The sequence below is a fragment of the Conger conger genome, chromosome 17, assembly GCF_963514075.1.
Source record: "Conger conger chromosome 17, fConCon1.1, whole genome shotgun sequence".
In the NCBI taxonomy this organism is placed as follows: domain Eukaryota; kingdom Metazoa; phylum Chordata; class Actinopteri; order Anguilliformes; family Congridae; genus Conger; species Conger conger.
The window spans coordinates 23,319,344-23,344,729 of NC_083776.1; the positions used below are offsets into that span (position 1 = coordinate 23,319,344).

General features: G+C 42.6%; 1 protein-coding gene across 1 annotated transcript; it reads left to right on the forward strand.

The window, feature by feature from the left end:
• The first annotated feature begins 351 nt into the window (after positions 1-351).
• On the forward strand, positions 352-21,329 carry LOC133116277 (prolactin receptor-like). The gene is made up of 9 exons (XM_061225716.1): positions 352-605; positions 9,423-9,566; positions 13,844-13,982; positions 16,966-17,135; positions 17,904-18,082; positions 18,234-18,387; positions 19,151-19,238; positions 20,123-20,192; positions 20,622-21,329. The coding sequence occupies exons 2-9, from the start codon at positions 9,431-9,433 to the stop codon at positions 21,327-21,329; spliced, it is 1,644 nt and encodes a 547-aa protein (XP_061081700.1). The 5' UTR covers positions 352-605; positions 9,423-9,430.
• Positions 21,330-25,386: the final 4,057 nt, after the last annotated feature.

Below are 25,386 nucleotides of genomic sequence, written 5' to 3' on the forward strand. Positions count from 1 at the left end.
TAATATAAACAAATGTACTATTTATATTATGCCAGGTCTCTCGTATTCCATATTTGTACAGTGCATCTATAGAGCATCTTTCGCAATAAATACACGCAAGTGGACAAGCACCGTTCACTGTAATGTTGGACCAAAAGAAAAAACAGATATTGTCGGTTGCAGCGCTTGCAGATTCGCCCGGCGTATTTGATTTTCATTGTCGGATAGGTGATGCGTAGTGAAGTGGAGCGAAGCAAATCCCCTTTGGATCAACGAGATCAACGCTGCACGCACACGCACGCGCGCACGCACACGCACACGCACACGCACACGCACACACACACACACACAAGGGAGGTTACAGTCGTTCAGGACGTGCGACAGGGTCTGAGGATAAGTGCTATACAACATAACTCATAACAAGCTCAATGCCATTTCACCTTCTAAGATCACTTCTCACCTTTACTTTTTGGAATTGGCATAAATCAGATCATTGACGCGTATGACGTTAAATAGGGTACTCTGAGAAGAACGTTTGCCAGGTCCTGTCAAGCTCGTCTTGAGGAGACGACTCCTCGTTACCTTGCGCATAAGTCTTGAAAATAATTGCAGGACACATTTAAAAGGTAAGTTTCAGTTTTGATGATTACCATTTGCAACACGCTGTACAGATTGCAAAAGAGAAAAGTGAAAAATTGTATTATTTTCTTGCTGTTTAGTCTAATTGTGAGAACTTGGGCGACAGCTTTCCTTATTGATTTTATACTTGAGTCAATTATTAAATGTCCATTATCTGTGGCTGAGACAGGGGATAAGCTAGGGGATAAGCTATAGGCTACTCTATGTACCTGGACTTTGGACTGCATCGGACTTTATATTACCGTTCATCACCAAAAGCAGCCAGTCGAGCATCTCCCGTAAATTGTCCGACTAAGAAAACCAAACATATTTTTCCCGTTGTACTTCGGCGGAATGGTAGAAACTGGTGTTGACGGACGTGTCTCGGTGAAGCGTTCGATGCTAATAAGTAAAACAATAGGGTTTCTGGTTGTACAATCCTTCTTACTTTATATACGAAAGCACAATTAATATGAAGTATCGACGTTCTAAAAACACTGCCTGTCTTCCATTGATGAAGTGATGTGAATGTGTTCTTTACTACGGTAACACTTTATGATTTATTACACAATGGAAGCTTTAATAACTCTGAAAAAAAATGTATCTCTCCATTTCTACACCCGACAATCTAATGTGTGTTCCAGTGTTGTAACTCCATCTCTAATGATTCTACAGAACATCTGGCAGCATAACTGGCTTTATAATAAAATAATAATAAAAATATGATATTATTACTTTGATAATAAAAAATAAGACGGTGCTAATTATGACTGGCTTCATGGGGCTTTCTCTCATTTAATGGTGGCAGACTTGTGATCTGCCCTGAAACAACCTTCAGTGTTTTTACTGATTACCAATATTCTGATTCATGTTTCATTCCATTTTCTGCAGCCATTATAGTCAGCAGAATTATTAAGGACCAGTGTGAACAACAAGTGGCACCCATTGCAATTTGTAATGAATTAAGACCATTGTATGCCCTGATGCCAAAAGGGCATATCTTTGTACTAGTGTTAAGTCCTGCTGATCATATATGTGACCTTAACCCAGGGCATCCCATTAGTCATGGCTGGTTGTGATACTGGAAAGGAGGGCTAAAAACTAAGTCTATCAATAGCTCACAATCCACCATTGCGGTTGAAAATATGCCATTCGAATAAATGGCATTTGATGAATGCTTTCATCCAAAGCACCTTACAATGCCATGAGCACATGCGCATACATTTTTCAGTATGGCTGGCTTCAGTGAGTGGGGATTGAATCCATAACCTTTGGCAGTTTTAGTGCCAAGCAGCTCATATTGACTTGTCTCAGACATGCAACTTAGTGACCAGTGTGTTAAACAAGTGATCGGCTAACTAAAAAAAAAAGAGAACTGGTCAACCAGGTCTAGAAACTTGCCCTGGTGTAAATGATGTGGTAGTTTCATCCTACTCAACGCAGAGCAAACTTGTGTCCTCCACAAAAAAGTTCATTCTGTCTCTGTATGTTATGACTGAGTTGCGATTAGTTACCTTCGTCAAGCTGACAGGCTATGTTAACTTTATTAACCAGCATTAACAGATTGACATTTCCAAGTTTCCAATTCGTGCTTCCAATTTTTCTCCAATAAATGTTTCAAGTCTGTAATACCTTACTGAGTCCTTGCCGTGTCTAATCTAAAAAGCAAACATGGGAAGCAGAAATGTTCATTCTTAGCTAGCTTGCTATTAGCTAGCCAGCCCTTTCGTTCGAACCAAGAAACACAAAACTTACAATTTTGTAATTTGTACTTTTGTCTAAGTTGCATATCGTTTTATCCTCAATCTCTTTATTTCAAGTTTTTCCTCCCGCCATTTCATTATTTTGCCAAAATTCACGTGCCTTCTCTGGATAACAAAATGCATGCCACACAAAGCCCTTCATGTAAAGGGCTGAGTAAATTTAGTACACATGGATAACAAATCCAGGAGCGTGCTACTATATGTAAAGAACATCACACACTTGACACTGTAATATGTTGACTAGCCCTGTAGCTAAAATATTGCCCATACCCTATGTTTTTCTTATGACCATTAGATGGTGCTGTGGTTCTTGGTTTCCCCATAATTCAATCAAAACCGCTTCAATGTATTTATTGATATGAAATGAGAGAACAAACAAGACCTACACAAGGGTAATTTTGAGGTGTTTTTGGTATTTGTTTTCAAATTTCTAAGTCAGTGTTCGAGAACTTCATTGTTTTCGGTAAGTAATGGTAATTACATCAGCATTAGAACGTTCAGTTAAGAATCTAATCACTTATTTGTGATGTCATACCTTAGAGGGTCAGTAGGCATCAACCAATGGTCTGATGGGATACCCAGGACTGGGGCAAAGTGAGCCACAGCCTCTGCATAGTTGCCATTTTTCCTGCCTGGTCTACCAAAGCTCAGCCAACCACACAACCCACTGTCCCTTTCCACTGCCATGTACGTTGTTGTTGTGGGGAAAAAAAATGTATCGTATTGATCAGTATGGATTTTCTTCATGCTATTTTGAGGATGGAATTAGCTACTGCCACTGTATCTCTTCAATATTATCTTGGTTGCCATGGTAACAGAAGGCCACGGAATGCCCTGGGTCTTCGCGATTTGCAATGCAACAGGAAGGGGGCGGGGTGATTTTGGTTCACCTGATCAATGACGTTCCTACTGGAGCTCAGCACCAGCTCTGAGCAGAACCATTCATCTCGCACCTTCTCTTGCGCTTTATTCTGCCCATCACTGCTTCTCCTCATCACCAAAACATCATGCTGTACATATGGGCCAGCTTGTAGCCTAGTGGCTAAGGTACATGTCTGGCACCCGGAAGGTTGGTGGTTCAAGCCCCAGTGTCACCACGATAAGATCCCCACAGCTGTTGGGCCCTTGAGCAAGGCCCTTAACCCTGCATTGCTCCAGGGGGGATTGTCCCCTGCTTAGTCTAATCAACTGTAAGTTGCTTTTGATAAAAGTGTCAGCTAAATAACAAATGATTCATTATGTTGGGTATGTGTGTGGGGGATAGCTCGCACACAGAGGTTGAAGTCACCATGGAAATCGATTCCTCCGCTGATGTACTTCCTGGGCTGAAATGATACTGGTTCTGATCACAAGCTGATGATGGTGGAAATACTGCCTTATTTCAAGGCCCAGGACTTTAGACAAGCCCGGCCCTTTTTCTCCTCCAGGCGGGATTATCTTCATCTCCACGTGTGGCCAGCACCACATGCCTCTCCAGCCAAAGTACAGCTGCAGCAAAGCAGGTCTCATACCGTATTTCTTTTTCACAGAATCACACTCTGCAGCACGTGGAGAGGGAGGGAGGGTACAAGACACAGACAGACAGAGAGACAGAGACAGAGAGATTGGCACCCCTAACATTGACAATAAAACTTTACTTTACCTGGTATTTTACATATTTTTAAACAAGCCAAATAAGATAAGCAAATGTTTATCAACAGTTTCAACAGGACAGAATGTAATTAAAGAAAATGAAACCACTTTTGTTTGCTTTTGTTGTTTATTTGTTGCTTTTTAATTAGCCAGCCGAAAAGGCCTGACCTGACTTTTAATGTCTAGTTGAACCTTTCTAAGGAGATCACGTTTCTCTGCAACTTTGTCAATGGCTTTTATTTATTCATTTATTTTTTATTTTTAAAATACTAATTATTACAGTCTCTTAAATGACATAGCCCACTCAATTAAGCACCCTAGTCCTTGCTGGTAATGATATAGGCTTTTATTGTAGACAGGTGATTCTGATTCAAAGGCTTTTGCAATGGAAAGTAGCATACGTCTTTTCCAGGAAATAATGTGATGCCACTTGTCTAAAGGGGTAACATGGCACAGTTTTACAGAATACTTAAAAAACTGTAGATTTACAATCTTCAAATACTCTATACATTGCGTGTCACAATGAGGAAAAAAAAATCAAATCTACCCGACTCAGGTCACATTTCCTGTTGGTCCTCCACATTCTTCTTTGCTGGTACCAGCTGTACCTTTGCAAATTAAGTGGTTGAAAAATACATATGTTAATAGCTGATCCTAAGCCCCACCCACTCTAGTGACCTTGGTTCGGAACACAGTGAGTCTAAGTTAGGCTGCAGTCTATATGAGGAAAAAATATGTAGGCTACAATACCTAGCCCATTGTTTCTGAGCACATGAAACCAATCACTCAAAATGCATTCACTGAAATTAGCCAAGTGATGAAGATGTGGCAAGATTCGTGGGATTAATTCTTGTGACTCATTTTTATTCAAAATACAGTGGTGTCATGTTCCTGTTTATTCTACTTGGCTTGTTGCTGGCGTCTGTGCACCCACTTTTTCCGGTCTGTTTCAAAGATGCTCCAAATAAAACAATTTGCTACACATCATTAGAGGCTACTAAAAAGAACTGTTTAATTCAACAAACATAGGCTAACTTTTACCCATACAATTAAGCCAGCTCCCGCAATAAATAATAGTTTGTTGCTGGAGATCAGATACCATTTCTTCAAGCCGACAGCAAGCCTTAGCATTATGCTGTTGAACACCTCATTTGTGTGTCCAGTCACAAAGTGCTGTCCACAATATTGGTAACACTGTACCTAGTTATGTAGAAAAAAATTAAGTTATTTCATTCATTAGCCTACTTTTGTCATTTTTTTGTCGGATGTGAAATAGATTGGATGTCTTTCTTCTATGGGGAGACAGCAGATAGGGAATTTGGGGTGGAAGAATGGTTTCAGGATGCTAAGTAAAGCTTTTTGAGTTTGACGTTGATGAATGGTACTTTTGAGGTAAGAGGTGCTTCGAGAATGTCTCTGAATGTCCTGAAGGGTGAGCTGAATGCTGATTAGACTCAGACCTTTTCTGGGGGGCAGCAGAGACTGCAGGCTTGCATGGAGTTCAGAAAGATTTTAACCTTTTATGCCATTTAAAGTGCAAGATCACAAATATGTGATAACAATGACAGAAGAATCACATCTGGTGACTGAAAGGACTTCCAGATCACTGACTTTGAATTTTGAAAATATATACTCTTCAAAGGTGTAACATCACAAATATGCTTAGAATGTTCTTAACTGAACATTTGAATGCTGATGTAACAATCAGAACTGGCATTTGAGTTCCAGAACACTGACTTTTAAAAAACTCTCTCTTCAAAGGGTTGAAAATCCTCTAAGAAAATAAAAATAAGATTGGAACTCTCTTATATGCCACATCTCTACCTTATACGAACTGTTACCCGACAGTATTCTTTCGCACCCCACCCCACACCCCATACAAATTACTCTCATTCTTCTCTTTCATTTTGATCCCCAAATACTGTTGGCCTGCTGTCATGTCCTGATCAAAGAAGGAAGGTACAAGGACTGCAGGTAGAAAAAATCTCTGTCTATTCCTCTGCTGCTTTTAAGCTCTTGGTTACAAATTTATTGATGTTTTTGACTCAAGCTGCATTTATAGTAGTCGATGTACAGACTACTGCTGAAAGCAGATCAGCTAACATAAGAACATATACACTCTTGCAAAATACAGGAATATAAAACAATATATTAAAACGCTGTACTTTTGACTTTAAGTGCATTCAACTTTACTAATTGTGTCTTACAAATCAGGCTGGTTTACTTGTCAAGGTTTCCCTCAAAGGTGTATGTTTTGGTCCTTCCTTGGGGATGACTCAAGGAGGATTGTTTTTTCTCCTGCTCTGAAGGGTAACTCATCCTCCTGGAAAAGGGCTCTGGTCAACCCAAGTCACTGACTGCGACTGTGACTGAGGTTATTACCCAGCATCAAAGAAACGGATGGGTGAAGCAGCCACACACTTATCTAGCTCTCAAAGTAGCTCACTTCACTGATGGGACACGCATACTACCTGCCATCTGACAGCGGTAAACGTATAGCCTATATAGGTATTATATACAGTTGAAAGCAAAAGTACTGGGACAGTGTAATTCCTGTATTCCTCTGTATTCCTGCACATTGGACTCGAGATAAACCAATGAATATGAGGTTAAAGTGCAGACTGTCAGCAATTTCCCACTACACAGATGATCTGGTATGGATGTAAATACACTCAAATTAAAGCTGACAGTCTGACCTCATAGTCATTGTTTCATTTCAAATACAATGTGCTGTAGTTGAGCCACTGTCTCAATACTTTTGCATTTATTTTGCACAAGCAGAGAATCACAGTGCTCCTCTGACAGTTATGCACACAGGCAAAAACATTCAAAACTACATATGTGCACACACAGACAATATAAACACACACACAAGTACAAACATTCACAATAACACATAACAATCACGTGCACACAAGCAAAAAACTAGCCATGCACACACCAGTAATTCCTTCTCAATGAGATCTCCAGAGATATGGCAGCCTGTTGTGGGATTTCATTCGCGCACATCACTGAGAGTGAGGTTAATTTGAGGAAATACACAGAGACTCAAATCCACTTAGGCAGGAGCAGGGCGGCGGCCAGTGGCTTTGATCTCCGTCCTGTGACCTGTCCCGTGACTTCGCTGAATGTTCCACCAAATTAAACCAAATTAATTAATTGCTGATCACATAGTTTACCTTTGAAGAGTAGGTTTTTTGGAATGTTATTTTAGAATTCTAAATCAGTGTTCTAGAACTCCCTTCTTCTCAATAATCAGTATTGATTATTACATCAGCATTGGAATGTTAATTTAAGAACATTCTAATCACATTTGTGATCTCACACCTTAAAGGGTTAAAAACCCTCCTGAAGAGGAGAGAGGAGTGAAAACATGATGAGGTATGAGAGAAGGAGAGAGAATAATAGAAGGAAGTAGAGAAACAGAGTGAGAGAGTAAGAGAGAGAGAGAGAGAGAGAGAGAGAGAGAGAGAACTTAAACTGTTCTAGATGCAATTAAAATGACCATCCAGTATTATGTAGACGTTAGTCCTTGGTTACATCCAAATATGGCTTTACCAGAATTTATAATCCTCCTACTACATTAAATACAGTACAGGATTTAAATCTTTTAGTTCTAGGTACTGCTGTAAAGGAATTGCTGTGAAATATTTGGCATATCATAGCACATGGCGGGCAGCTCTTAGTTTTTCCATCTAAAGCCCCACCATGTCCCGTTAAAGGCTTTCAGAGCTGCTGCCCCTCACTTGGTCAGCCTGGGAGCCAGTGACAGGAATGAACCCTGAAACTGGATAAACCACTCTTCATATCTTCATATCTTCTTTCTTACCCATTACATACGACAGTTTTCCAACCCAGTAACATCACTAATCAGCAGGTTTGCTCATGTTCCTCTCAGCAGCCGTATGTCTTAATGCTTTAATCCCCCTCTCCCCATTCTAATCTGACTCTAATCTGCGTCTGTGTGTGTCTGTAGAGTATCGTGTTCTGTTGCTGCTTGCCTGTTTGCATGCTGCATGTTTGCTACCTGCTTATGACCTATCTGCTAATTGCTTGTTTGTAATGATGTGTGCGTGTGCGTGTCACTAGTGGAGTAAAAGATGATTCTAGGGGCCCACATCTTGGGGGAGCGGTGTTGGGTTGGAGGAGGGAGTCACAGCTGGAGAGGGCCCACAAAAATTCCAGTAGGATTAAAAAAGGGAGCAATATTCTTTCAGGGGGCCCAAAATTCCTAGCTGTGCCCCTGTATGTGCATGTCTGTGTTAGAGGGAAGGAGAGTGAGCGGCTTAGTAAGGCATTGTGTTTATGTGTGAGTGTGTTTGAGTGTGTTTTGTCTTCAAGATGCTGTCTGACTTTTTTCAGGTTCTCTTTGTAAATCAGAATTTGCCATGAATTGACTTGCCTTGGTTATAATCGTAAAAAATATATTTAACATGTTAGATGACTTTCTTAAGGCCTGCTGGTTTTGCAAGGACAAGACATAACAGCACATACACCCAGTGAGCACACATACTTATTCATGCAGTTATCTAATCAGCCAATTGTGTGGCAGCAGTGCAATGCATAAAATCATGCAGATACAGGCCTTGAATGGATCTCTATGGGAATTGGGGGTGGGACTAGATTCAGCTGTAAATTACACTGCTTCAGTAAGGAACATATTTGTTGGCTAATTGGCTTTAAGTCATCAAGGGGCCAAGGCAAATGAGCCTCAAACCATCATGTTGCTGCCAGATATGCAGAAGGTTCGAAATTTTGCGAAGATTGGACAGGAAAAACTATTCTTTTCGTATTTACTACATATCTGGGAGCAGCACATTGGTTTGAGGCTCATTTGATTAGCTTGGACCCTTGATGACCCGTCATGTGTTTCTTCCACCCATGAACTCAGCCAGCTGACTTGACTAATCGGTTCGACCTCCTGGCTCCAAGTCATTGGAACAAAACACTGGGGAGGAATTTGAGCCTGGATTTCCACCATTGTTAGTAATCTACTGCAACTATAAATTCCATATTTTATCCAATATAACTGGGAAACAATGAAGGTACCATGGTTTAAATGGAGTTACTATGACGAAGTATGGTAACCACAACACTCACCACAATCACTCATATATACTCAGTTCAGATACTTATCGATAGTCTTTGTACAAGGCTTGTCTGAAATTGTGTGGCCTGCAGGGCTCGGTTCTGGGGCAGCACTAGGTAAGGGGTAAGGGTGCTCCTGTTTGGATGCTTTGTGGGTGGGATTGACGTGCTGAATTTTCTTTCTGCCATGGTTTCTCAACTCTTTTTTGTGCACATCTGTTCGGAGAATGCAATCCTAATTGTCACGATCACAAGGCTCCGAAAGAGAAAGAGAGAGACATGCAATGGTAGTTGAAGAGACAGAACAGAAGGTGCAGTTAATCCTTTCCGCTTTGTTCCCAGTGTCCGGGATGCTGTGGTCTCCGCTCCTGTTTGCGTTGGTGATGGAAGCCTCATCACACAGCCAGAACATAACACACTCTTCAGCCTCCGCCAAGGACCGAGCCACCTCACACACCTGGGGATCCTCACAGCACAGGGAACAAGGCAAGCGCTATCTGAACATTAAGTACTCTACCTGATGGGGCAAGAGAAAGGCCAAGGCCCCCCAATACCTGCAGTGCAACAGGGTCACTGCCAGGTGCGGTGTGAAGGACTGTCTATGGTTATTCAGAGCTGTGGCGAATCCACAGGTGACGATCCCCACTGCAGTTTCCCTTTATGTTCAGCCATGGGGAAGGTTAATGCTGAACTTGTGAAGGGCAGAAGGGAGGCCTTGTGGAGGGTTTACTGGTAAAAAACAAAGCAGGAGCAGTAATGCCGAGGGCTGCCGGAGACGCAGAGTCTGATTAAATCTCCTTATGATTACAGCAGCCAGGAGCATGGGTCAGACCATGGGTTTGTTTCCGTTTATTCAGACAAAATGTCCAAGGGCCCCAGGCAAAGGAAAACAAGAGGCTCTTGTTTGGAGCACTGAGGGTCTGGTGGCAAAGCCAGCCCAGGATCTAATGTGAAATCTGCACAGACGTGGCAAAGGAAAGCACTCGTGACTGCGTGATGTTGGCAAGCTTGGGTGCAGCCAATTATGGCTCGCTCTGTTTTGGAAGGTCAGTACACTCCATGTACAGTTTGGGCCCGTTTGCTGGTTCAGGCCTGAACTTCTCTAGAGCGTGGATCCCAGTGGTCACCCCAGCATTAAAATGTATAAGGTGTTTGATCCATGTGGAAGCACTGGTTTGCCCATGGCTGATTGTTAACCAGTGGCGAGTCTGCTAGGCCGACACATGTCAATTTGAGTCTGCTAGGCCGACACATGTCAATTTGAAGACTGTGATCAAAGGAGACGGTCTGCAGATGCACTGTTGGCTTAAAGTGACATTTCACAATCTACAGTCCTCTCACAGACATTTGACTGGAGCTTTTAAAGGGTGTGTCTCAGGTCAAGAGAAACGGAACCTCTCCTGCCCCCCTTTCTTTAAATCTCAACTATGCTAACCCTCTGTTGATTCATGATCCAATCCCCATAACATAACTTTTTTTTTATTACACAGTGCAAGTAAAGTTTTACCATACTTTTGATTCAAACTACCACCTGTAGTCTGGATATGATACTTAACAGTCAGACCAGGGCATTGCATTTGAAATATTAATTTTGAATCTCTTCCAAATAATTGAATCTCACAAAATAAATATTACTTCAATGGTAAATACTACTCAAATATTACTCTCAAAAGTAACATTTTGTGAGTTTTCGTTCCAAATGAGGTATCTCAATTGACCACAAGATGGTACAAAGTGAAAATGTCAAGGGTTTAACAGTTCTTAGAAATGGTTGGAGCATTTGTACATAGAAAATGCGTTGAACACTTATCAAAACCTCCTAGGCAAGCAGTTGCTCATTCTATTAGCCGGCCAGGCTACAAACCTTCCACTGAAGACCAGTTACAGTGGGCTCAAGAATTATGGGCACCCCTCACCAGCAATGCACAAACAAGGCTTAAAAAAATATATATATATCATTATAGAGAAAGGTAATACACCAACATGTGTCAAATACTGTACTTTATTAATGTTTCAATGGAAACAACCAAAATCATAACAATCATTTAATAAAAAATAAATTTCAACAAAATCAATGTTTCAGAATTATTGGCACCCTTCACCTAGTACTTAGTGCAACCACCTCTGGCAGGGATAACAGCATGGAGTCTCTTCCTGTAATTTTTGACAAGATTAAGGAACACATTTGGAGGGATTTTGGACCATTCTTCTTTGCATATCCTTTCAAGATCCTTCACGTTCTTGGGTTTGTGTGTTATCAACTGACCTCTTCAACTCAGCCCACAGGTTTTCGATTGGATTGAGGTCTGGTGACTGAGATGGCCATTGCAGAACGTTGATTTTGTTGTCACGGAACCATTTCTGTGTGGATCTTGAGGTGTGTTTTGGGTCATTGTCTTATTGGAAAGTCCACCTACGACCAAGTCCCAGACTTCTGGCAGAGGGAACCAGATTTTCAGCCAAAATTGCCTGATACTTGCTGGAATTCATTATGCCATCAATCCTAACCAGTGCCCCTGGACCTCTGGAATTAAAACAGCCCCAAAACATGACTGACCCACCACCATATTTCACTGTGGGTATGAGGTGCTTCTCCTTGCATGCATCTCTGTTCCTATGCCAAACATACCGATGCTGTATCTGACCAAAATGTTCAATTTTGGTCTCATTTGACCAGAGAACCTTGTTCCAGTCATAATGTAAATGTGCTTTCTTCTGTGTCTTGTGGTCAGAAAAGGCTTTCTTCTGGCAACCCTTCCAATGAGGCTATGGTTATGGAGGTGGCGTCTGATGGTGCTTTTTGAAACCTGGTGACCCCAAGATGCCACCAAGGCCTGCAATTCTTTCACTGTGATCCTTGGGGATTTTGTTGCTTCTCTCACCATACTCTGGGGGGCAAGATGCAGTTGCGTCCTCTACCCATGAGATTTTCAACAGTTCCATATCTTTTGAACTTTTTTATAATTGCTCTGACAGTGCTCAGTGGTATATTCAATCGTTTGTGAATTTTCTTGTAGCCATTACCACGTTTATGAAGGTCTACGACCATCTTCCTCTTTTGAACTGCCAATTCTTTTGTTTTCTTCATGGTGTTGGATGACAAAGGGATATTGCCTGTGTGTTACCTAATTTTTATACCCTAATGAAACAGGAAGTGATGTAATCACTCAATACAGTTCCTTAACACATAGATAAACTTAAATAAGCGGAATTTAATACCTGGTTTAATTTTGGTAGGTGTTATTTACAATAATCTTTCAGGGTGCCAATAATTGTGAAACATTGATTTGGAGGAAATAGATTTTTAATTAAATCAGTAAATGATTTTTGTTGGTTCGATTGAAACATTAATATAGCACAGTATTTATCACATGTTGGTATTTTGGGTTTGTCTATAAATATATTGTTTAGAATTTTTTTGTATTGTTTGTTCATTTTCTGTCAGGGGTGCCAATAATTTTTTATCCCACTGTATATGCAATAATGTGTAAAAGATATTAATAGTGCTATGTTGTCAAGGAATGTGAAAGTTTCAAGCCAACTCCAATGAGTGGTTTGAACACATAAAAATCCATTGAGATGTTTTTCATGTGGTGTTGTTGCCAATCTTATGTTTTGGAGGAATATTGCTCCTTCAGTCTCACCCAGTTCATGATGCGCTTGGCAGGACAATCCACAGTTATTTCTGTTTGTCTCCAGTGTGTTACGGCAGCGGCTTGCTTGTCACGGGGTGCTGCTCTGCGTCTGTAGTGCCCTTTTCACTGCCTGACCGTGGAACAAATTCAATTTCCTCTGTCACTGCGAATATCCCCACCAAAGCCCCTGCCTCAGTCCACTGCTCCTCACCCTAGTGTGTGCACATAGTCCACAGTTCCTCACCCTCATGTGTGCACATAGTCCACAGCTCCTCACCCTAGTGTGTGCACACAGTGGCCAAGCTGACCAAGCTCATATCCTCACGGAAGCCCCTGCCTCAGTCCACAGCTCCTCACCCTAGTGTGTGCACATAGTGGTTTACACCGCTTTCATTTGATTTTTTTAGGCAACAATACCCAGGTTATGCCGGTATTTAGATTGCTGACTGTATATATCCATGTGTATTCAGTGATGTAAGTATACCAATAGCTGCGCTTACATGATTCGTTCCATAATCAGAATATGCTCAACGAAAACGGTGTACACGGCAACCACGCTTTGTTTTCATCCGGGATCTTTGACTTCAGCCTGACGTGAACAGTTTCAAAAAGGCAAAATAAATTCCCCCAAAAAAGAAAAGATCCAGGTGTCTTAATTGGGATTTGAATAAATGTTTTGTGGCCTTTTATAAAGGCATTTATATGATAATTTCAATAATCAGGGTAGTGCTAAAATCAGGTTAAGATGGGAGCATTTGTCTGCATGTAAACACATCCAATGTTGTTAGCCTGTCACAAACAGGAAGCCAGTCCCCACTCACACCACATGGCAAGCGAGCCACTGCCTGTGTGTGACCTGTTTTAGAGTGAATACGTGACCCAGGTACAGAGAGAGGGCCAGCAGGATAAACATTGTTTTCATCATTAGATCACCTCCCACCCCAAACGGACCAGAAGTCTGGCACTGTGGAAGGCATCCATGACAGTCCGTAGAAGGCACATGGCTGACATAGGCTTAACAGACTTAATGGATTTCCAAGTAGAGTAATTACTGCAGACTAAATATTTGCTTATTTAGGGATTCCCCGATGGATGATTAAAGATGTTATCGACTCCTTATTTCCACAGATGACCCATCGCTCCTCCGGCCGAGGATCCACTACTGCCGATCACCTAACATGGAGACTTTCACCTGCTGGTGGCATTTCCCTGACAACGGCTCCCATAGCAACGACAACATCACCTACACGCTGACCTACTCTGTGGGGTAAGGGAACATGAGACACCAGCAGAGAAAGAGGAACTGGGTTTCCTGGGATTGTCCCGCATATCCAGCAGATATCTGGCACTCAACCTCAGATGCTGCATGTGTGAACTTCTACTTCTCACTTCACACGATGGACGTCCAGTCAACCACAGCAGTGATTTGGTTGTGTCCAGGGTAGTGAGAAAGCACATGCAGTGCTTCCCTGCAACTCAACACAGCAGGCCATCTTCAGCCCCCTTACCCAAGAAGAGAATGACAGAAACTAATTGTTCCCACTGGCGTAAATTACACAAAAATATTCAATCTTCTAATATTTTTTTTTCAATCAATGTGCACAAGATATCAAACCTTTCGGTCTCTTGGAAAACCTTGTAAATTATGAAAAATTATTCTGTGTACCAAGGAGGCAAGACAAAAAAAATGTAATTGCTTTGGACACACTTGTAAAATACTGGAGAAAAACATAACTGACATTACTGAGAATTGGTTAAATAAAGATTAAAGATATGGGGAAAAGCAAGCACAATGTAGCCAGTAAGATAAAAATTGTTCAGACGGAACATATCAATAATTGGTGACTTGATTCGCGGAGAAATTTGCATTAGAAAATGAAATGGTTGAGCAAGTGCTTTCATGCAATTTGTTCGTTACCATTCTCTAACAATGGAAATTCCTGTCCTGACATATCTACTGATTGAAGTGATGTATTGGGTGAAGTGAAAATAACATGACCACATCTGAGGTCAGCCCCAAACCATCTCCTCTATAATGTTTTCAGTATTGAGAAGCTAATTTTAATTAAATGAAAATTTTGTCAGCAACACACAGCATTTAAATAGAAATGAGTGATGCAAAATAGTCTTAAATGGTGTTTTTCCTGTTGCAGCATCAAAACAAAAATCAGAGCAGACTGCAGGGTGATCACAAGTATCCACAACCAACGTTTTGATCCAGCTTGTTAGCTAGATATTTACTTACTTGTTGCTTAGTTGCCCTCCTGAGCCTCTTGGTTGTGGATACTTCTTCCAATTAATGTGAGAGTGTTATGTGATCGCCTGGATGGGTGGCCGTCCATAAACCAGTCTCTGTGTTCAAGGGTGGAGTTTGAGTGCCAGTTACCTTCTGGCAAACACAGGCTGGAGATTCAAACCAAACTGGACGTGTTTGTTTTGAGAAGTTTTGCCCCATCTTTAGGAAACGGCTACACTGACGGTGATTTTAAAAACGCCTACACACATAATTTAAGCATTTAATCAAAATAAGCTCAACAGAAACACGTGTGACAGTGCTAGTTTAGTAAGTAACAAAGAATAATCCAAAAGGGTTCCCAAACTTTTGCACGGGGCCTTTTCCTTTTTTATAGAAAAAATGAAAGGTTTGCTTTCGATTACATACAGATTCACTGTAACAGACATTTAAACCAGGTTTGGCCAAATGTTGCACCCCACCGTAATAGGCTACTACGTACTGCGCAATGCTAAATGTTCGGTAATCACACAACTAAATGTGTAGCTACTGACCATCAGTGCGAGCCCTGTGTCTGCTCCCGAGGTGAAGCGACGACGTCAGTAGTGTTTTTCTTGCGTCAGTTGTCCTTCCTGGGCCTCATCTTGTAGCCGTCAAGAGTAAGCCTCAAAAGCAAGCCTCAAACAAGCATGTGGGTGGGGAAGGCAATAAGATACGGTGCCTATGTGGCCAGGTCAGGGAATGCGGTCTCTTCACAAAACAAACTCACCGGTTTGAAGAGGGAATGTTTTTTTTTTTTCAGAAAAAGTCGCAGACTACCGTCTCCACGCATAACAGGCCTACAGTTGGGGGCGTTAACATCACCTGTCACAATGAAGCGATATTTTATGTATCTTTTTGGCACCTCCACCACCATCACTTTCATCTTAATTGAGCCTTTACCTGACCGTGATTTAAAAAGGTTTCCCATTGCAGTTTGTTTCCTCTTCTTGTTTTGATCATAGTAGCAAGCAAACAGAAGATTTTAACAATCTTTCATGCAAAATGTTTATGCACGACCAAGACAATTTTGTTGTATCTCTCTGATAATTCCATTGAGTATTCCACTGATCCCACAATATCTTTCCTTGGACAACTAATGGCAAAAGTTTATAATTATAATATATAAAAAAGAAAAAAAGAAAAATTGTTTAATCTAGCCAACATTAGCCAGAGTGTCTTTTTAAATGGCTTCCTTCCTGTGTCCGAAACAACTTATTGTTACAAGCCTACTATTGCATACGTGAATTGAGTATAGTGCATGAGAAAGTTATTAAGTGTGCAAAAAGTGTAGTTTACTTTAAATTCCTGGATGATAAACATATATCCACGGTTTCACTGAGTGTGGGCGTGCACAAGACTACTGTGCACTCAAAATATGTACTGTCCACTAAACACACTGCACTTTCTGACATATACTCTGCACTTGTAATAAAAATGTTATTGATAAATTGAAAAGCATCCATCTCTTGCTTGAAGAATTGGACTAATTGGACCCAGAGATGGCTCCGCCTCTTCCTTTCTGTGGGACCTCCTAAAAAGCATGCTTTACTTCCTGGAAAGTGTACTCCCAAATATATTCAGCAAATATGTATAAAATCTGGGATTCAAAGTACACTACATTACATAGTACCACCTACTTGACAAGTTTCTCATCCATTGTACTCTACATTCGGGGGCACATTGCATACTAAAATAAGTAGGTAGTATGTTTACTAGACAGCACTTATTTGAGGACACTGTAGTGAGCAGCCTGTTTCAGACACGGCAAGGCTGTGTTTGAACCCGCACACTTGGCATACTACTCATACTAAATTTCAATGAAAATCAGCCTGAAATTTAGTACAGGTAGTACGCTAGTTTCGAACACAGCCCTAATATCTGAGCACTGCACACCATCCTTTTCCATAGTATCTGAACTCTACACATTGCCCTGTCTCTCAGTGCTCTGAGCTCTGCCCGCTGTCCTGTGTTCCAGGAAGGGGCGTATGAGGGAGTGTCCAGACTATGTGACGGGCGGGCCCAACAGCTGCTATTTTGACAGCCGTCACACACAGGTGTGGGAGATATACTGCATGAAGCTGGTGGCACACTGCAGCCATGGCAACTACACATCTGAGGAGCACTGCCTGGATGTGGCTGACATTGGTATGACCTGGGGGGGTAACCTGGGCAATCCTTTTAATCCTGTCCCCTCTGCCCCATTTCCTCAGGGCTGCTCATTGTGAAATTATATTGAAATTATATTAAATATATTTATAGTAAAGTTTATAGTTAATATAACTTAAAGTAACCTGTGAGAGGTACACAGCTGCATTTGTTTTAAGTTTATGGTATCACAGTGGAATTTCTGTCAAATGATTGCCATATTTTTTTCAGCGTCTTATTTTCAATATTTTGTGCTTCAATTCTGCCATCTGCTGGTGATTTTGTTCAGTGATTCTGATCGTTTGGCCTCATTTGTGTGCTGTATATTGTTTTGCTTGAAACATTTCTGGGATATTTTTACATTTTCCATTTTGTTTTGATGATGAGAATATGAAAGCGATAACCTAAAGGTCTAAAAAAGACATGTTTTGCCTTGAAGAGTATACTAATTGATGGCAAAGAGAATAATATAGGGCAAAAATCTTCCTAATGATGCTCCTAAACTTCCTAAACTTTTCTAAAAATGAATTCTATTCTATTCTCATAAATTTGGCCAAATTGGAAAAGAGAATTTTGCACCTCTCGTCACTAACCTTCTGGTCTCTAGTGGAAGCTTTTTGAATGTCTGGGCCAAGCTTTTTTCAGCTTATCTAACCTTCTTGTCTGTCCTCCCCGCCCCCCCCCCATTTCTGACCTGCGCTATCATAATCAGTCGTAAACCTACTACTCAAAGGGTTAAGCATTCTCTCCCTGTCCACCTGTCCACAGTGGAGACAGACCCACCCTTCAACCTCACCTACTGGCTGACCAACAGCAGTGGGGAGGGGGCCGGCTGCTCAGCGCTGGTGTCGTGGCTGTACCCAAACGCTGCGGATGTGCACGTGGGCTGGGTGACGCTCGACTTTGAGCTGCAGTACCGCCGCAAGTCCGAGCCTCACAGCTGGAAGGTGAGGCCTCTCCTTTCAGGCCCCGTTAGGGGAGAACAGACTAATGCTCATTAAAATACAGAAAGGGATGAATAGGAAAGATTCATGAAAAAGAATGAACTCTGGGCAGTCTGCCTGTGAAATGTACTGGTGTTTATGTCGCCCCCTGCAGGCGAAGGGGGTACAGCGCGAGCCCCAGCTGGAGCTGCTGGACCTGCCCGCGGGGAGCTATGTGGTCAGAGTGCGCTGCAAGTCCCACAACTCCCGGCTGTGGAGCAAGTGGAGTGAGCTCCTCACACTCAACATCCCGTCCCACCAGACCATAGGTATGCACCCTGAGAGTGAGTCTGTATGTACCCCCCCCCCTCCAGCCCATACCGTCTGTCAATATCCCACCAAAGATCCTATCTACCCTTCCTGCAATGTAGTTCTGAACGTGCCCACTTTGTCATCATCCTGTAACTTGTTCAAATGTACAATTCCGCTACCAAAAATATAATGGGTATAATAGTAAGCTAGGTTGTAAATAACAACAGTGTTTATTGTCATACATTTCCCACAAAGACTGTGAAGTGTTAGACAAAAATCCATAATGTTTTTTTTCTAATAACACATTTCAATGAAAGACATTCTTATAATGAGTAAATACTTGTGATGTTGACCAGCTGCAGTGTTGGATACATTCAGCTATGTATCGCAAAGTAACAGTTGCTTAGTTACTGCTGTGTTTAGTTACCGGGAAGCACCACAGGTGAAAAGGGCAATTTTGGTTGGGTAGGTCAACTTTAAATTGTTCATTAAGATGTTTTATACCAGCCACATCAAGTATACCAAGCACTCAAATAACTTCTTTAGTTTTTTCCCCCTAAAGTTCATTATTTCCCAACTTAACTTAAAGATATACAGTAGCTACCAAATTTAACATGGTACTTTTCTCGGAATTGTGATTTGCATTTTGTCGCTGTGTTGTCATAAGCTTCACTAGTCTCTAGTTGTGATGTTGAGGTGCAGATTCTGAGTGCCTGAGTGATCCTGTGTGTCAGCCATTTTGAGAGGATGTGGAGCTGAGACCCTTATCTGCTCTTCCAGATAAGATGCTGGCTGTCATCCTGGTGATAGGGATTAGCATAGTGGCTTTCCTCATGATTGGTCTGGGAATTATACCAAATGGTAAAAGGTAAGGAAGCACCTACATGCACATATCAGGAAACAGAATCACACTGATACTGAAGCACACTGCAGCACAAACATGCCTACTGCAACGCATTCACTCACACACCTGTACCACAAACAGACATGCACACAGTGCATGGACACACAAACATGCCTACTGCAACGCATTCACTCACACACCTGTACCACAAACAGACACGCACGCAGTGCATGGACACACAAACATGTCTGCATGCACGTTCATAGGGTGATGGTGTGTGCGTGAGCTTTGCTGTTCTCTCAAACAGATTTAATGACTCTACTGCTTTAATCTAATCAACTGTGTTAGGACATTTTTCCCCGGAAGGCGCTTTTAACCACAAAAAGTTTATAAAGAATATTTAAGTTTAAATTTAATTTCATACTTTGGTCTGAGGACATGTAGTATACACTGCAGTTTCTGCTTTAATGATCTGAGCACACAAATGGTGAGATGTATCTTTGATGACTTTGAACTTCTGTCCAGCATATTAAATATACATCACTGAGATGCTGCCCTGTATTGAAGTGCTATACAACATATAGATTTATGTATGCACAGTTATTATACAACTCACTGTGAGAAAGAAGAGAGCTCTAGATTGAACTATGTTGATGAAATGTATGGCGGTTTGCGTTTGTTCTTATGTGTTTATGTATGTTTGTGTGTGCGTGTGTGTGTGCCTGTGTGTATCCGTGTGCCATGTGAGTGTCTGTGAGTGTGTGTGTGTGCAGGCGTGTGTGTTTGAGTGTGTGTATTTGCATGTGCAGACATGTATGCGTGTGCCATGCGTGTGCGCATGTGTGTGTTACAGAGGGAGAGCGAAAGGCTTAATAAGACGTTGTCTTTTTGATGTCTTGTCTTTGCAGGATTAAAGCTTTTCTCCTCCCTCCAGTCCCAAAACCGCGCATCAGAGGGATCGATCCCACCCTTCTGAAGGTATAACCTCATCTCCATAACGAGCATCATCTTCATCTTCATCAAAGCCAACTCTCTGGCCATTTCAATCTTCCTCTTCCTCAGCCACCATTTCAGCATTTCATTCCTTTGGCTAGAACACCACCTCCTGCACACAGACACACATACACACAACTGTGTGTGTGTGTGTGCATACAAACCACTCATACAAGTCCACACACACATCAATGCACCTTGACACATGCTTACATACACGCTCATAAACATGCCAATTACTATGTCCTAAACAGCATAGCAAACCAAACAGTGCTACACTTTATCTGTCGCTGTGTGTGTCGTAATTATGACGAATAGTCTCTCATCACTCAGCGGTGTCGATTATGAGACTGTTACCTTTCACACATTTTAGTAATATCACTGTTATTAATTCTCTCTTTCTGTGTTTCTCAGAATGGGAGGATGGATGAGATAACCCGTCTCTTCAAATCCTTCCATGGCTACAGCCCCCCGCAGTACAGCTCAGAAAGCTGGCTCCACGTCACCACAGAAGAAGAGCCGTCTCTTCAGGGTTGCCATCTGAGTAAGGTGTCTGAGAAGGCCGGGGAGTTTACGCCCAGCACCCTGTGTCCCGGCTCTCCGGTGGACCTGGAGACGCCCCAGGGCTCGTCCCCGTACTGCCAGGTCCCGTCTCAGGCCCCGGGGCCCACAGGGGGCCCCACCTGTGCATGGCCCTGGAGTGCAGGGCTGCTGCCCATCCCCAGTTTGGGCTACACCGTGCCCCCGGCACCCCCCCCGGGCCTGGACTTCTACGCCTGCGTGAACGGGGTGAACACCAGCGGAGCCGTCCAGCTGGTGCCCTGCGTGTCCGCCCGCGTCAGATCAACGCCCCTCCTGCAGGTGACGGACAGCGCGGAGAAGGGCAAAGCCAAGCCCAGGGCATCGGGGGGCGGGGTTCCGTCAGGGGTGGGGGGAACGGGGTCGTCGGGCGGAGGGGTGACATGCTGTTACACGACCATGGATGACCTGCAGCAGGGCAGGGACTGGCCTGTGGATGGGGCCACAGCACAGGGAGACGGACAGGGGGAGAGACTGAGCACAGAGCAGGGTCAGATACCCGCTACCTCACTGTCAGCTGAAACTCAGGGGTTTGAGCCCTGAACACGGCTGTTTAAGCCAGCACACACACACACACATGCATACACACACACACACACACACACACAAACACACACACACATACATACACACACACATCCACAAATGCATACACACACACAAACACACACACATACATACACACACACATCCACAAATGCACACACACACACACACAAACAGACACACACATACGCATACACACACAAACGCACACACACACACACACACAAATGCACACACACATACACACACACCCACAAACGCATACACACACATACCCACACACACAAACACAAACGCACACACACAAATGCATACACACACACAAACACAAACGCACACACACACACACAAAAACACAATCTGTACACGCTTGCACAAACACACATGCGTGCACACACACCCGACATGGGGGCTCAGGCAGTAAGTCGTCTGGCAGTCGGAGGGTAGCAGGTTCGATCCCCCTCCCGGGCTGTGTCGAAGTGTCCCTGAGCAAGACACCTAACCCCCAAATGCTCCTGACGAGCTGGTCGGTGCCTTGCATGGCAGCCAATCGCCATCGGTGTGTGAGTGTGTGTATGTGAATGAGAAGCATCAATTGTACAGCGCTTTGGATAAAGGTGCTATATAAATGCCAACCATTTACATTTTTACACCGACACAGGCCCTCACACACAAACATGCTTGGAGGCACAAATGCAAACTTGTTGCTTTTTTATGTTTGCCAAATTATCGGGTCAGACTGAAAACTGTGGCGACATTCGTCTGTATGCTTAAGGAGAGAGAGAGAGCTGAAGCACTAGCAGCTGCATGCTAATTACCATTAGCCATTCAGCCTAAGAGTATCAGTATTAGAGAGACATCAGTTTGCTCATTGGCTCCCCTTGTTGCCACAAATGCTTCTGTTTCTTTAGGTCTCCAGTAGCTTCCCGGACTGTACGACCTTGTTTGTTCATTTCGTATGAAAATACGGCAACATAGAATTTAATACCGCAACATATACTGTATGTACTGCATTTAGCCTTAAAGGCTAATGTTTGCTAACATACTGAGGGTGATGTCTTTTTGATGTGTCATTTTATTTTTTATGCTTTTTTAATGCTTTTTTTAAAGCACAAAGGTTATGGTATCATTTATTTTATTGCTTTCATCCATAAACACACACACACACAAACACACACACTGTGCTCTTGTTATTGGAATCGAAGTGCACTGTCCATGGTAGCCTTTGGGAGCAACTTGCGGTTGAAATGTGAGCCAATTTTTCAGTCTCTTTTCAATCGTACCAGTTTGGTGCCGTTGAAGGCACAGATGGTAAACATGTCTGACCATACTCACCAAAAAAACCCAACAACCTGCTTTCTGTCCCTGGGTTTTTCCATAGGCCGTGTATATACAGAAGCTTCATATGTTCATGAGATGTCAGCACGTTGACGATCACTCTTGTTCACACTGCCCCTACTGGCCGTTAGTGTCCTTACGGCTCAAACTCGACTTGCAGAGTTGACTGAATTGTTGGAGGCAGAAAGTGGCTGATTTGATGAAATTGATGTCGATCAGTCGGAAGGCATCCGGTTGTGAATCAGAATTAGGAGGAGTCACAGATCTGTGTGATTGCTCTCCTGGGTCAGAGCTGAGACATTGAAATCGACTCGGATGCCACTCCACACCCAAGCCAAGGACAACTGGGAAAGTCAAAGTCTTGAAAAGGATTGAGACATGGCTTCTCCAGGAAGACGGAGGATGGACTGCTGTTGTTATGTGAAAAGCAGCAGATGACAGTGCCTCCAGGCACCATGATGAAAAGGGGGAATATGATGAATTTGGGAGGCTACATTCCTTCAAAGGCATAACACATACACCTGGTATACCAATCATTGTCATTTGCCTAATATATTGAAACATGCTGGACAGAAGTTGGTTTGATGTAGCTGATGTGTGTGTGCAGGCTGATGTGTGGGTGCATGTGTGCGTGTGTGTGCGTGCATATGCGTGCTCCGTGCGTGAGTGTGATATGTGCGTTCATACGCATGAGTGCTGTGTGTGTGTATGCGCGTGTGTGTGAGATATGGTGTTATTATATTAGCATATGCATTCCAGACAGGATTAAAGCACATGCAGCAGAAGGCTAGGATTTTGGCAGCGATGGACTTGTATATCATGCTAACAAACAGATTATCTTATTCTGGTTTGTGCTTTTAAGACTGCTGCCCTAGACTGTGAATTTGACACAGAATCATTGTGTCAGTTTTCATTCCAGATCAAATCACTCCTTTTGTGCACTTGAGGCAGATGAACAGTTTGTTTCTGAATCTGAGATAGAATCACTGTGTTGCATTATCTATTGCACATTTGTCGGTAGGCTTAAAATTGCTTTGTGTTGGTTTGTCAAGATGTACAATTTTAAATGATATAAATAAAGTTTATTTAGGCCTCCAGTGATGGTGTTATATTGTGTGTTACCACAGGCTCGTAATGCTGCAGAAAATGTATTTGTGTTTTTGCCTTATCTGTGTGGACTTTTTTCAAACTCGCTTTTTACTGCTCTGAAAGACGGTCACAGTAAAATCTCAAATTAAAAATCCTGTCACAATTCTCACAGGAGTGCATTCCTGTTCCTTCCCTGATCCCCTGCCCCCCCACATTCCCAAAACTATGGTGGCTCTTTCCAATAAACATTCCTTGTCCCCCACCAGGACCAGAAGTCTTAAAGCTCCCGGCCAGCACCTCTCATGCATCGTCCAAAAACCAGACAACTGTTCTGTCAGGGGCCGTGTGAAAATGTGTGAACTGTTCAAATACAACCTGTCTCTTACCTTCTCTTCTGAGAGCGAATTACACTCTGTTCTGAGCACTTTGATGTAGTGGATGAACTTTCACATATCCTGAATAAATCCTAAAGTTAGCCGACAAGTGTCTGTCTGTCTTTTTAGACATAACTCCTTCCTCGCACACACAGTGCAGAACCCCCCCCCCCCCAAAAAAAACACTGAACTAAAATTGGTAGTCTGCAGTATGTTAAATTGCAGATCCAGATGATTGTGGTGTGTGTATGTGTGTGTGTTAGGCACAGTGACTGGTGTGACTGCACTCCACAGGTTATTAATATAGCACCAATGTCACTGTGAGCTGCAGATAAAACAGCACAGAGAAAAACAGTGCACATATAAAGAGAGGACTCCAAAATAGAGTTTGCATGAGTAAGAGGGCTTTATAAAATGGAGTTTGCATAAGTAAGAGGGCTTTATAAAGTGGAGCTTTCAGGAGGAAGATGTCTCTTTAAAGCAGAGTTTGTGTGAGGAATGGGACTCTTTAAAATGGAGGTTTGAAAGAGAGGGGCTTTTGGTACACAGAGGGCTGCTCTGTGTGGATCTGGCAGAGAGAGAGGGGAGTCCTTTCTCCCGTGAACAGTGGAGACACCAGGAACAGTGGAGACACCAGGAACAGTAACTCACTGAAAGTAAGCCGATGATTTCTTGTAGTCCACTCATGAAAAATGGCTCAGAAAGTTATCTTACACGGTTCAAGAGGAAGAGATGAACAACATTTTGCATTTGTCTGGTATGTTTCACACCTGATCATTATGGAGTTTCTTCAACCGATTGGGGAAGTCTTTGTAGTTCTGTAATATTCACTGCATAGGCAATGCACACTGCAGACATTCCCAGCTCCAGTGCCAGTTACTGCCCTTGAATGTTTAAAAGCCTCCTTGTTGCTTTCACCAGAGCTATGAGATTCTGATTCTCCAATATTAAGGTTTTCATATTGCCCTTCTGGTGGAATTCAATAAAAACAACTGTCAGTATTGTGCTAAAAATCTGCAGACGAGAAATAGTTTAGCGCTGTGAAGAAGACTGCACACCTTTCTCCCACACATTTTCACAGCAACCCAAAAGGTTCAGAACATTTATGGACAATTTGTGAGCACCCATTCGGGAGAATTGTAGAATATGTTGTTCCCAAATTTCTGTTTAAAAGAGGCACCATATGCATTTCATGTTGGAGTTTTGACTAGGTCTCTGCCTTTATTACTTGTTAAAATAGGCAGTGTTTTCAA

Bases quoted from the DNA above. Each gene is read 5' to 3' on its own strand.
- LOC133116277 (XM_061225716.1), top strand. From the start codon at position 9,431: ATGCTGTGGTCTCCGCTCCTGTTTGCGTTGGTGATGGAAGCCTCATCA. The intron at 9,567-13,843 runs GCAAGCGCTATC...TTATTTCCACAG, and splicing joins CTCACAGCACAGGGAACAAG to ATGACCCATCGCTCCTCCGG. The intron at 18,388-19,150 runs GTATGCACCCTG...CTGCTCTTCCAG, and splicing joins CCCGTCCCACCAGACCATAG to ATAAGATGCTGGCTGTCATC.